This window comes from Ictalurus furcatus, chromosome 21, assembly GCF_023375685.1.
Source record: "Ictalurus furcatus strain D&B chromosome 21, Billie_1.0, whole genome shotgun sequence".
NCBI classification, from domain to species: Eukaryota; Metazoa; Chordata; class Actinopteri; order Siluriformes; family Ictaluridae; genus Ictalurus; species Ictalurus furcatus.
This window is the reverse complement of record NC_071275.1, coordinates 17,491,515-17,504,629: the sequence shown is the minus strand read 5'-3', so window position 1 is coordinate 17,504,629 and position 13,115 is coordinate 17,491,515. Positions and strand designations below refer to the sequence as shown.

The window sequence follows — 13,115 nt, the reverse complement described above, 5'->3', positions numbered from 1 at the left end:
TTTGGTTTATTTGCACCATTTTGTATACACTCTAGAGACTGTTGTGTGTGAAAATTCCAGGAGATCAGCAGTTTCTGAAATATTCAAACCAGCCCATCTGGCACCAGCAACCATGCCACAGTCAGTGTCACAGAGATTACATTTCCCCCATTCTGATGTATGATGCAAACATTAACTGAAGCTCTTAACCTGTATCTGTGTGATTTTATGCATTGCATTGCTGCACTGTGATTGGCGGATTGGATAATTGCATAACTAAGCAAGGGTACAGGTGTTCTTAGTGTACAACAGAACAACAGACTTTCAAAGGAAGCTGGTGTGAAACATCTTATGGCATAGCTAAGGGTTGTAGGTCTTGCTCAAGGACCTTGGAAGTGCTGGGTTTTAAACGTTCAACCTTCCAAGCAGTAAACCAGAACCTTGATCTTGGAGCCATATCCATACCAAAGATTATTTCACTCTAACCTGATTTACCAACTTTCTTAAAAAAATTAATAAATAATAATAATAAAAAAAACATTTTAAACGTAAATATTTTCCATTTGAATGACTAAAATGTCACGAGTGCAGTCACACTTGCAATCCATCTCTTTAACTCAGCGAGAAGTTGAAGGGTTAACATCAACACCTTTGTCCAGGAGTTGCTAAGGAAGCGTCGCCTGTTGTGCAGGAAACTGGGAGAGCAGTTTCCTGTTATGGAGAGAGGCTTTTAAAGAGCTACTTTCCTCCAATCAGGCAACAGACGACCAGTTGGGAAACCTGCTCGATAGTGCCTGGTGTCTACGCTGTTCTCAGGAGCAGTTTTCTAAATAGTTCACTTAAACGGTGTAACATTATTTGCATGTTTAGATTTAACTTGTTCAGGCTCAATACTTGCAGAATATTATGGCAGTCAGAAAGTGTAACAACAACCGCAACATTTCAGCAGATATACAGCATATGTGTATGTTTCAAAGCATATTTAATATTATTTAGTAATTTGACTTGTTTGGGGCTCAATCCTACGTATCTGTTCTGTCTGTGCCATCGATGATAGACTGGTATCCCATCTAGAGTGTATTCCTGCCTCAAGCCCTGTTCCCAGGAAAGGCTCTGGATCCACCGGACCGGGATAAACCACTTACTGAAGATGAACAAATGAACAAATAAAGGAACTTCATAATTCCGATAACACACTCATTTTCAGGAAGCACTTCATCCTGGTCAGTGGATCCTTAGTCTATCCCAGCTACACCACGTGTGTGTGCGGTAGGAATACACGCTGAATGGGACACCAGTTAGTCGCAAGACTTGGAAGAAACTACTTGGAAGAAACTACTTGGAAGAAAAAGGTGCAAGGAACAGATAATGTCCTCTTTGTTTTTTCTTAAACCATCTAACATACACTCCAGGCTACTTTTTTTTTTTGCTAATGATACTTTAGACAGCCTCTGTAGCAAATGTTTTGGCCAAATGACCCCAAATAGACATTATGAATTTTCTGCAACCCCAGGCCTTGGCATTTGGATTTCTCCTCATTGTTTACCATCATCATATTCAGCAACTGTTTCACCATATTTTCACATTCATCCCTCAGCGTTGTCGAGAAATCTCCTACGCTAGTGCAGCGTGTCAGGACAGCAAAACAACAACAACAACAACAACAAAAAAAATCTAAAATAGCATGTACACTCCTAATGTAATTGTGGCTTGTTTGAATGGGACTTAGCAGTAGTAGTTCATAGATAGGGTTGTGATAGATTTAGTGAGATTCTCTCAGGAACCCCGGTTATAACTGATGGGGACTGGTCGTGACCCCTAGTTTGCTGAGGTGCACCATGTATTTGAGGAGAGTTGAGGTTTTGCATCATATCAATAAGCTCCACATGGTCTGGAGCTCATTACTGGCAGCCCACCCTTACTCGCGTTACACTTAAATCACACGACCCCCAGTGTAAAGTCATCACTATGCACGTTCGTTAAGTGCTCACGAGCCGTTTAGTGCTGTGATTGGTTTGGAGGACTAGCTCGACCTCCTCGGGAAGCGCGCGCGAAAACACACCTCCCCGCGCGCACCGAGCGCAGAAAGTGAGGCACGCGCGACGCTCGCGCGGAAGCGAGTGCTCCCTCTCTCTTTCTCTCTCTCTGTCTCTCTTTCTCTCTCGACTGCAGGGATGACACGAACCGGCTTTTAATATCCTTTTTTTTTAGTAGTTTTTTTTTTTTTAATATACAGGAAAAGCTATATAAGTAATGTTTAGTGTTCATTTCTTTGTGAAAATGTTCTCGGAGTGACAACAGGATACGTTTGGAGATATTTGTGTTGGATATTCTGGCACACAAGAGGAGAAGGAAACGATGTGGACATTCAGACGCCACGACGGATGACATCCGGATGAAAATGAACACAGGTGAAAAAAAACTTCAATACTCACTTTTTTTTTTTTTAAATGTATTTATTTTGGTGTTACTAATTAAAACGAATCAAACTGTTCAAGGACAGAAGAGATGGCTACTTTGTAAACATTGTGTTTACATTCATGAGTGGGGTTTTTGGGGGGACATTTACTCTTTACAAACACAACAACAACAACAAACAGTTCACACCTAACTCTTCAGTGCATAATCTCTGTAGATTTGTACTTAAAGGCTGCTGCCGTAATCATAAATACTACCCTGTGTTCACCCCATGACTCTTACTCACAATATCCTCACACTGTTTGTGTTTACATTAAAACCCCCACTATAAGTTTCACCTCGAAGAGCACGGGTTCTGTTTTGTGTCCGCTTTCATCCTCATGTCATCTCAGGGAGTTTTTCCCAGCTCCAGTGTCACCTCATCAAGGATCTAATTATTAAATGGAAATCCAGATTTCCATGAAGTCACTGTGTGGAAATGTCTAATGAGCATTGAATTCGAATTGAATCAACCTAGGTTATATACCGTCATTCTGAGTTTTTGCTTCACCGTACCCCTTTGCTCTTAACGAGGTTTTTGTGTTAATTAGCACACAACATACTTGCTCCGAGAATAATGTCCTGAATTAAATCAAACGCATAATACGTTGATCGTTATGCACAGATGAAAGTGTCAATCCGACTTCCTGTGTGCACACATGAGCATTGCTTATGTGTTCAAATATTTTCATTGGTTTTAGGAAGAGGTTACAAATTAGAATTATTGGAATATATACATAATGTAACATAATGTGTATATATATATATATATATATATATATATATATATATATATATATATACACACACACACACACACAAATGACTGAGTGTATCAAGTCCAAGATGGTGCAGCAGTCCATTATTCAAACACAGTGATTCCTATAATCTCTGTCCATTCCCCTCCTCTCGCTTATCACAGCTGATGCACCTACTACCTCATTATCAGATGGCTTATGTTTCACACCAGCTACAGCTGAGATCATGTCCTGTTGGCTTCGCACAATCCAAAGGCCCAGCCTACTGTCTTCCCCCATTCTGTCCTGTTTTAATCGAATTCTTTGTTGCATAATTCATATCCTGTTTTGAACTCAGACGGCTGTATTGTTTCTCTTTTTTATTGTTCTTTGACATTCTAGTGAGAAAGAAAAAAAAAAACATTTTCAGAAGAAAAAAAAAAAATCAGTCTGAAGGATTTTTCGCCCCCATTGTTAATCATTGGAGGAACGACCAGAAGTGCAGTGAAATCGAAAGAAAAATTGAAAAATAGGTAGATTAAGCATGGCACAACAATAATTTGCTTTATTCCTAGGCACTTCCTGTGCACTGAGCTTCCAGGGGTATCTGCTGGAATAGTTAATTTGTGCCGCTAGGAAAACAACATCTTCGCAGGGAGATCACCAAGTGCACAGGGAGTTTACTAGGACGTGCGTCAAGCCAGGTACTAAATAACAGGAAGAGGCAAAGGGTGTATGAGTTTTGTTAAGAGAAAGGGTGTGTTGCACCAAAGAGGCCTCAAATTCACATTAACCCTGTTTAAGGATGCTGTTTGGTTTTCATCACTGGGGTCAAAAGGTTATTATTTATTTTAGTTTCTGCTGTTTTTGGCTTGGAAAAGTTTTACAGATGGTGTAGGTGCTGACTTGGCATAGACTTGCTTTACTTGGTCCACTTTAGCAATTAGCACGCTGATACAATACAGACATTTGGAGAGGAACACCTGTGCAATTATTTTAAAGGATAACATAACCATGATATGAGCTTTTTTATCTATTGTTTTATTATGGCAGAGTCTAGACGGAAGGAAAGTTTCTTTACCAAAATATTGCTTAAAAGAAACTGGTGACATTAGACCTTAGTCACATACGATAACGTGACAAATTGCATATTACTTGACTATCAGCATGTATGTGCTCTAAGAGAGAGAGCCGATTTCTATAGTTGTCCATGACATTTTTTGGTTATGGTGTCCATAGATAGGAATAGGAATACAGGTCGTTGGTGTTGCCCCTTAAATATCATTTTCAGGCTGTGTACGCTTTGGCCTCCTATTGCACCAAACCTCCAAATACTTGACCTGTAATAATGCTTTTCTCCATCTGTTTTACAGATTATCAGAAGCAACTTCAAGCACCTCAACCAGAGATCCAAAGTCCCCTAGCCATCACAGTGCGCTCCACCCTCATGTCAAGACCTTGTCTGTCTTCCCGAGGTCTTAAACCTCCAGTTGCTCCAAAGCCAAAACTTTCCACTCAGCAAGAAGGTGAACACAGCCAATGCATTGTTAGTAATGGAGATGTCACATCAGAGTTGGCATTAGCACAAGACAGTGAATCAGAATCCACACAGGATGAAGCTGACCCACCAGGAGAGACCCACAAAGAGGATCTTTCTGAACAGTTAGTAGAGAACCACAACAACCTTGATAGCATTGATGATAAAGAAACAAAGGACGTGCTGCAGATGGGGGTAGAAGAAAGAGATGAAATAGATGCAGAAGAAGAGGAGAGCCACTTTGAAGTAGTTGATGCAGGTTCCTTGAATGAGGTCAAAGATGTTATTGTAACTACTGTTTCAGCTGCTATAGACCACATCAAAGAGACCGATGATGTACAGCCACAACAAGGCACAGGTGATCCTGATGATACAGCAGATGATCCTGCTGAGAAGGAGAGCACCATGGAATACCAAACAGGGGGTGAATCAGAGGCCAACAACGGCACACCAAGCCCTTATGAAGAAATTGAGGAATCCACCTCAAATCAGTGCAGTCCATATGCAGAGATAGGTAATGTCGAGGAGCTGACATCAGACACTGCTGATGATACAGAGGAGCCTTATTTCAACGAGAGAGAGTTCCTCTGTGGAACCCCAATAGATACTACAGACACAAAGCTATGTGAAGAGGGCACAAATCCAAGTGCAGAGTGCAGCACTGAGGATACGTCAAATGCAGTGGCTGGATTTTCCTCCCAGGCTATGAATGGCAGTCAGCCCTCTCTGTGTGAGGAGTACCCATATGATGTAATTGGACCTCTGGATGACACCAGTGCATGGCAGCCAGAACGTGCCACCAAAGACGAATCAGGACGTTTCAGATTCTCAGAGGGAGTAGAGGATGCGTTTGAGCCATATTCGGTCATAGAGGTGGTGCCTGCTGATCTTATGAGCACCTCAGATCCTGAACTGGAGTGTACAGATGAGGATTGTAGTGAAGAGAAAGCAAAGGAGCCTGAGACAAAGATGGGATCCACTCAAGAGCCTTTTTATGTCTCATCTGATAATGTAGCAGAAGAAGAACAGGCTCAAGCGGAGGACAATGTGACTTCATCTGATGAGCCCTTGGAGCAAGAACTTAGGGAAACTCCAAACAGAGATGAAGTGGATGAGTATGCCAACATAGAAGATTCTCTATGCCAAGATGGAGATGATCAGCTACTGGAGTGTGTGTCGTCTGAGGATTATGTAGAGATAGGGGACGAAGATGAGCCTGTGGATATGACACGTAAAACCAAAGGGAAGAGCACAAAGGAGCGGTCATCCATTCGCAGACAAAGTTGCGTGAGCAAGAGAAGCAGCTGCCAACCACGTCTTAGACTTTGCGATATAACAGTGCCCCCTGGCCTAGACTTGGGCAGGACTCCTGAGCTAACAAACCGTTTAGTGTTTGCCCACACCACTGAGGCATTTGAGGAGGACATAGAAGACCTCGACTGCCACATAGTGCCTTTTTTTGAGGAATCTGACTCAGATAGTGATGAGCACATTTACGAGGAAGCAGGCTTTGACTCAGAAGGAGAGAACTTTATCACTCTGGACAGAAAGACCATTGTGACTCGTTCACGGTCACTCTCAGGGAAAGTACCCGGATATGTCCCTGAGACTGTTCCTGAGGAGACAGGCAATGAGTCTCAGTCTCATGACTACTACACTGTGGCCTTGGACCAAAATGGAGATCTGTTAAAGGCTTCAGATAATTCAGAGTCCAACCAGATGATTCCTTCACTGAACTCTAGACGTTTTCTGTTCTACCCCCGATCGTATTCTGCGGAGGGCCGAGACATGACTTTGTCTGCCCATTTGGAGGGCAGTCATTCCCCGAGAGTGGACGACAGAGTGAAACGGACAGATGACACCCTCTCCTTACCTTGTGTCATCACCTCTTCTGGAAGCTTCTCTCAAAGAAGCCACCAGTCCTCTAGTGGTGTGTCTACACCTACATCCCTTGTTGACATCCCTCCACCCTTTGAGCTGGCTTACATCACCAAGAGGCCTATCACAAAAAGTTCCCCATCTCTACTTATTCAACATGAGTCTAATGACAAACCAAAAAAGAAGACATCTTTCAAGCGTTTCCTGGCTCTGAAGTTTAGGAGGAAAACTGACAGCAAATCACACGGTGATGGCAGCGTGCGTTCTTCCAGATCTTCATCTGAGTCTAGCCACCATGGTCCTGTTCGGGTAATAGAGATGGATCGGAGGAGTAATGGCAGCTCCCCTCAGCCCCAGTCTCGCATCATCAAACCACAACGCAACTCAGACTTTCCCGCCACCTTCGTAGTTTACAAAGACAGGCAGAAGAAGAAAGGTGTACCCAAGACCTATGGCAGCAGGGGCATCTCCAGAGTGGAGTCTTTCGAGGAACGCTCTCGGCCGCCCTTCATGCCACTCCCACTCACCAAACCTCGATCCATCTCCTTTCCAAGCGCTGATACTTCCGACTATGAAAACATCCCAGCCATGAGCTCAGACTATGAGAATATTCAGATTCCTCCAGGGAGGCCCACTCGGGCCGTCACCATCACTGAGTTCTTTGACGACCAAAATCGGACAGCAGCTGCCAACGAGAACGACGGTTATGTTGACATGAACAGCTTTGCAGGAATAGAGAACAAAACTACCACACCAGAGCAAGAGACAGAGAGGTATGAAATATTTTCATCTATTTTGATTGTTGAAATGTACATAAATATCCTTAATTGTGATACCACGTGGTAGTATAGGTGAGAGGAAATCAACCATATACTTTTCCCTACAAGCTTACAGATGCGTAAAAGATTGAGGTGAGTAAGATCTAAGGATTTTCCTTATCCTGGACTGCACACATGGCACCAAAGTGGGTACTGATATTGATTGGTATATAAGTACTCGTAATCGGTATATTAAGTAGTTTTGTGTAAAGCCGTATTCAGACTGGATTCATTTTACCTGGGGAGGTGGGGTAATGTAATTATTACCAGAGTTTCTCTGGGATTTCTGTTGGTGAAGATTTCATTATATCCAGAGATTCATGATTTTTTTCAATATAAAGACATTCCAGGAAGGTCTCTTGTCTTTCGTCTCACACCGAAACCAAAACGAAAACAAGTTCTGGCCGAGTTTAAAATGCAAAACAATAAAATACAGACAACAATTTAAATGGACTCCTTAGAGAATGATGCTTCCGGTGGTTTTAGGTAATTTATTGAGTTTCTAGCACAGGTGTAGCCCACGTACGTGTTATGGTAATGTGACCTACTAATGATCAAGCACAACTTGCACAGCTACAAGCTCTGCAACAAGCACTTAAAATAAAGGTCAAAACAATCAGTTTGTATTAAAGCGAGGATCGATTTTTTTTAAGTATGACAACCATGCGTACATTCCAATTTCTATTACTTATTCAGAGATCGCTTGTGCTTTGTGAGTCGATCATCATTACTACAGACATCTTCCAGCATTACTTAACAGAAATAAGTCTGGAAATCGTATCCTGTCTAAATGGTGCTCAAGACTTAGTTTAGTACTGCATATAAGTCCCTCAGTGGCATGTTAGCACACTATAAGTCATAGGAGAGTTCTCATGTTGGGAATGTTGAAAGCTTTTCCGCCAAACACAATGGCAGTACCATCACAGAAGTTTGGAGGAAGCGTTGGCCAAAACAATGTAACAGGAAATGGGATCAGTGCTTGGCCGGTCTGATAGCTCTGCCTTCACCTCTCTGTCTGAGAATACTCCTGCTAATACTTGCTTGCAGAACAAACAACACTGTGTTAGATGCTCAATTGTAGGCATGTTTCCTAGCCAGATTTAGACTGTGATATTAATGTTTTCAATATAAGTCCATTTCTGTACTAATGGGCAGGAAATTTTTCATTATATTCAAATTTTTTTTTTAATCATTTACAGTGCACCAAAGGTCAATTGGATTTTAATTCCTTCTTAATCAAATAACAGTTTTTGGCGTAATCAAACTTGAGCCCGCAGTCATAAACAGCTGTGCAGACGATGTGCGAATTATGAAATTGTTTACCCTTCGTATAATACACTCAGAGGCTACAATGGGGTTTGATTAATAACCCATGTGAGACAATATGGATCCAGATGTGAATACGCTGCTAGCACCTGCTTTCCCAGGTTTCCAATCTGTGTGGTACATTAGAAGAGCAGCCTGCAGGGTACATTATAGGCTCTTCGGGTTCAAGAAGATGAACTGTGCTTGAGGGCTTATCTCATTTTCTCATTTGCTGGATTTCATGGTTCTTCTGGTGCAGTAACCTCAGTGTACGCACACTGGAAGACGCCAGATAGAACTGGTGTTACAAATAGTGGGGCAAATGAAGAAACTGGATTAGAATCTAATGTGATTTTTCACTTTTACTGTAGTCTGCGTTCAGAATGCTAAAGAGGAGGAAATGAGAAAGAGTAAAAAAAAGGGTGTTTTTTTGTATTCTTGGAGAAGATTTTACTTAATTCATATTATTAAGGATCCATCAATGGAGGTGGACTGATACACTTACAGTGGCTGGTTTTGTGATTGTGCAGTGCTTGTACTGTTATTCCATTAAGCCTGGTACAGAAGATCTGAGATGGTTTTCGACATAATATTAGTAATAATAATAATAATAATAATAATTATAGTAATGCAGTGCGACTCTTTGTATTATTGAACCTTTTTGGGCTTCAGGCTGAGAGAGCCTTTACACAAGCATGGAAAGGGTCAATCTCTAATTCGTCTATGTCCAAATTACCCTCTCTAGTCTCTTTTCTTCCGTATGAAAACCCTGGAGTCATCATTACACACCTCTGGTAAGTGTTCTCCAATGGTGACACAGACACTAACCATTTTAAATGGCCACTGGGCATCACTTTAATCTGATTTCATCAGAGGAACATTGGAGAAACGTGCAGAAATCATTTTCATTCTTGCTGTGTATCATTCATATTGTTTAGCACTAAATGTACAATGACTCGACCCACCAACACAATGGCACAGGGGCAATCTTTGCACCTCGTTCTTCGTACACAACACTCTGAGAGATAAAGCCCCTTTTTTTGGATTGCAATTTTCGACCCTTATTCTCCTTTTGTGTTCTATACGTGTCCGTATCTTGACGGAAGCCTCCACACTGTTTACATGCCACTCTGAGCATCCTGCAGAGAGCAGTCCAGACAGCCCGGGGGTCTTTTCTCCTGTTGACATTATTGATTTTTCTCATTGTGCATCCACAATCTTGCAGTGTTTTGTACTGTCTGCACTAGAAAAAAGACAGGCCCTCTTAACCACCCTTCATCTGGGGTAAATGAAACTGCTTTGACCTGGTTTTGTTGTCAGAGAGATGTTTTTAACACCCTCGGGTAAAGAGGTTGACATTGCCCCTGCTGCTGGCAGAGGCTCAGTGACAGGAGTCATCGATAAGTTTCATACTCTGGTCTATCAGAAGGTTCCTCTTGTTGGGTTTGTAATCAATTGTACCATGCTATGATTAAGAGGCTGTGAACCCATGAAAACTATTGTTTTATTCATATTTTGCAAGTTACACCTGGTCATTTAATGCACCTTGCAACCACATCCGATTGCACTTGGTGTCTCTGGTTAGTCAGATTAAAATCCATTTCCTGTATCAAACATAATATGCAAATCAGCTCATTTGAATTGAGCACTGTGCTGTTCCTCATTTCAAGTTGTTTTATGCAAAAGAGGCTGTGGCCTGTTTGGTTTACTTTCTTTAAGCACACTCATGGACCATGTGTCTTATGTAATATATCAGTTTGTCAAAGATGGACCCATTTTTACTTGTATAACATCTGGCGAATATGTGTTTCACATTTGAATTTATATTAAATGCATTTTAGATGCTTTTACTTTTGTCTTTGTATGCAGATGATCCAGACAAGTGCATAAATCTCCCAGGTGTAAATGGGGTCTTACCAAAATACAGTATAATAGGAATATGAATGCAAGTTTTTGTGAAATAAATGTTTTATTCTGACATTTCACTCAGCGTCTGCCGTAAAGTATGCTGAATTTGGCAAGTTGTAGTGCAGTGATTATTATTTGTATAGTTGATAATAAGGAAAATGAACAGAAACAGCACAATATGATTACTGCAATTCTGGAGCAGAATGACTGAGCACTCTTCTTTCTTTATTCTGCATATTGAATATTAGAATTTTGTTGAGCTGGTTGTGGTCCTGGACTCACAATGGAGTTTAAATATTAGTATGAAATAATTCCAAGACTAACTGTATCAAGAAAATCAACCCAAATATACAGCGAATTTAACGGTGGCTTAAGTATTATGAGAGTAATGGGACTTCTGTTGCAGATTGTATTCGTAGTTCGGATCGGTTTGAATGTTCAGGTTCAAGACATACAGTGCGTTTACATGGACAACAATGATCCACTCTTAACCCGATTAAGACCATACTTTGATTAAGAAACTACCATGTAAACAGCAATTTTTAATTACCTTAATCTAACTAAGCTCTAATCGAATTAAGACGGGTGGAGTATTCCTGTTTTAGTCACATTATGGACGTGTATTACAGACATGTAAACACCTTAATCACATTATTATCTTAATCAGAGTAAGGTCAATAATTAGATTACTGCTGTCCATGTAAACGTAGTCAATCTCAACGTTTTTAGAGAGAAGCAATAAAATGTTTGAGACTGCTGTTTATGCTATTAAATTTGTGCAAGTCTACAGACTTTTCGATTTAGATGTCTGAAAACATAGGAGAAGGACATCAGACATCAGCTCTATGTTATATATCCATCATTGCATATTGGTGCGGTCCGGTCCGGTCCAGCTCATTCCTGGTACCCGACCTTCTGAGCTCATTACCAGGTGGTCCCAAGGGAGGAAACCTGTGTTTACAGGAAATGCTAGACAGGGGCGAGGCGACAGGGTCAGCGGGATGGGGTGGAGACAGGCAGCACTCGTTTCCCAGACTCCCCTGCGTCCCTGGACAACAACGCAAGGTGTGGCTCAGCCAGGAAAACCGGCTCACCGCAAAGATGTTGTTGTTGTCATGGTTCCCAGCCCTCTGTGTGTTTAAAGATTTTATTACTGTAGTAGTGCAGTGAACTGACTTTTATGGTGTGTTATGTGGCTTGGTGCTATAGCTCGTGCAGTCTACAATCTGAATAATCCTGTCAGTCAAACTATTTTAAAGAATACTCACCTGAAATGAGATTTTAAGACATGTTGAGGGTATAAAAATACCCTGCAACTATCATCTTTAACATCTTCATCTTCAACTCATATATTTATATATATTTATATATATATATATATATATATATATATATATATATATATATATATATATATATATATATATATATGACACATTATACACATTATATCACATCACTGTTGAATTCTCGATTATGATTGGTCAGAAGGTGTTGATTTATTTTCATATATCTAACAGCACATCTGACAGTATATCTACTATATAAGAAAAATCTAAGTTTTTTTTTATATGAACATACACAGATATTTTAAAAACGTTATTATATGACAGAGTGTATTTGTTGATATGGTGAGATTTTAGGCCAGAATTGAATTGGAATTGGAGCTATTCATTATTCTCTAGACCCTGATTAAAGCCCCAGTTCCAGCTGAAGACAAACAGCCCCAAAGTATGATGCTGCCACCACTATGCTTCACCATGGGGATGGTGTTCTTTTGGTCATGTGTTGTGTGGTTTTTTTGTGCCAAACATATCTTTTGGTATTATGGCCAATACTTTGGTCCCATCAGACCATAACACAGGTTTTGGGAGATTGGATGTGTTTATTTATTTATTTATTTATTTGTTAAAAAAGGCTTCCATCTTGCCCCATAGCCCAGTGAGATGAAGAATCCGGGAGATCGTTGTTACACGTAGGGAGCAACCAGTACTTGCCAGAAATTGCTGCAAATCTTTTAATGTTGCTGTAGAACTCTTGGCAGCCTTCCTGACCAGTTTCCTCCTGATCTTCTCATCAATTTTAGAGGGACATCCTGTTCTTAGTAGTGTCACTGTCATCCCATATTTTATCCACTTGTTGATTATTGTCTTTACAGTGTTCCAGGGTATATCCAATTGTTTGGAGATTTTTTGTAACCCTTTCCTGATTGATATTTTTCAACAAAGAGATCCCGTACCTGCTTTGTAAGTTCTTTGCGGCCCATGGCTTTTCCAGTTGGATGTTACCAAGAAGAACTGGATAGTTTGGAAAATCCCAAAAGAACAGCTGTACTTTAATTTATGGCAGGTGTATTCTAATTAGTATTTAACATGAGTTTGAATGCGATTGGCTGATTCTGAACACATTCCCACATTCCCAATTATAAAAGGGTGTGCATACTTACACAAGATGGGTATTTAGAGTTTCTGGGTGTTTGTCGCTTGATATTTATTT

General features: G+C 40.8%; 1 protein-coding gene across 3 annotated transcripts in view; it reads left to right on the top strand.

Annotated features, from left to right (window-relative positions):
• The first annotated feature begins 975 nt into the window (after positions 1-975).
• The window catches only part of fgd5a (FYVE, RhoGEF and PH domain containing 5a), a 54,196-nt gene continuing 42,056 nt past the window's right edge, over positions 976-13,115 (top strand). For 2 of the 3 annotated variants that reach the window (XM_053652669.1, XM_053652667.1), the window contains exons 1-2: positions 977-2,390; positions 4,547-7,361. In XM_053652669.1, coding sequence (XP_053508644.1) covers positions 2,375-2,390; positions 4,547-7,361 — 2,831 coding nt within the window. In that variant the 5' untranslated portion in view covers positions 977-2,374. Of the gene's footprint in view, positions 2,391-4,546; positions 7,362-13,115 lie in introns of all 3 variants that reach the window. The other variant, XM_053652668.1, reaches the window with a different exon arrangement.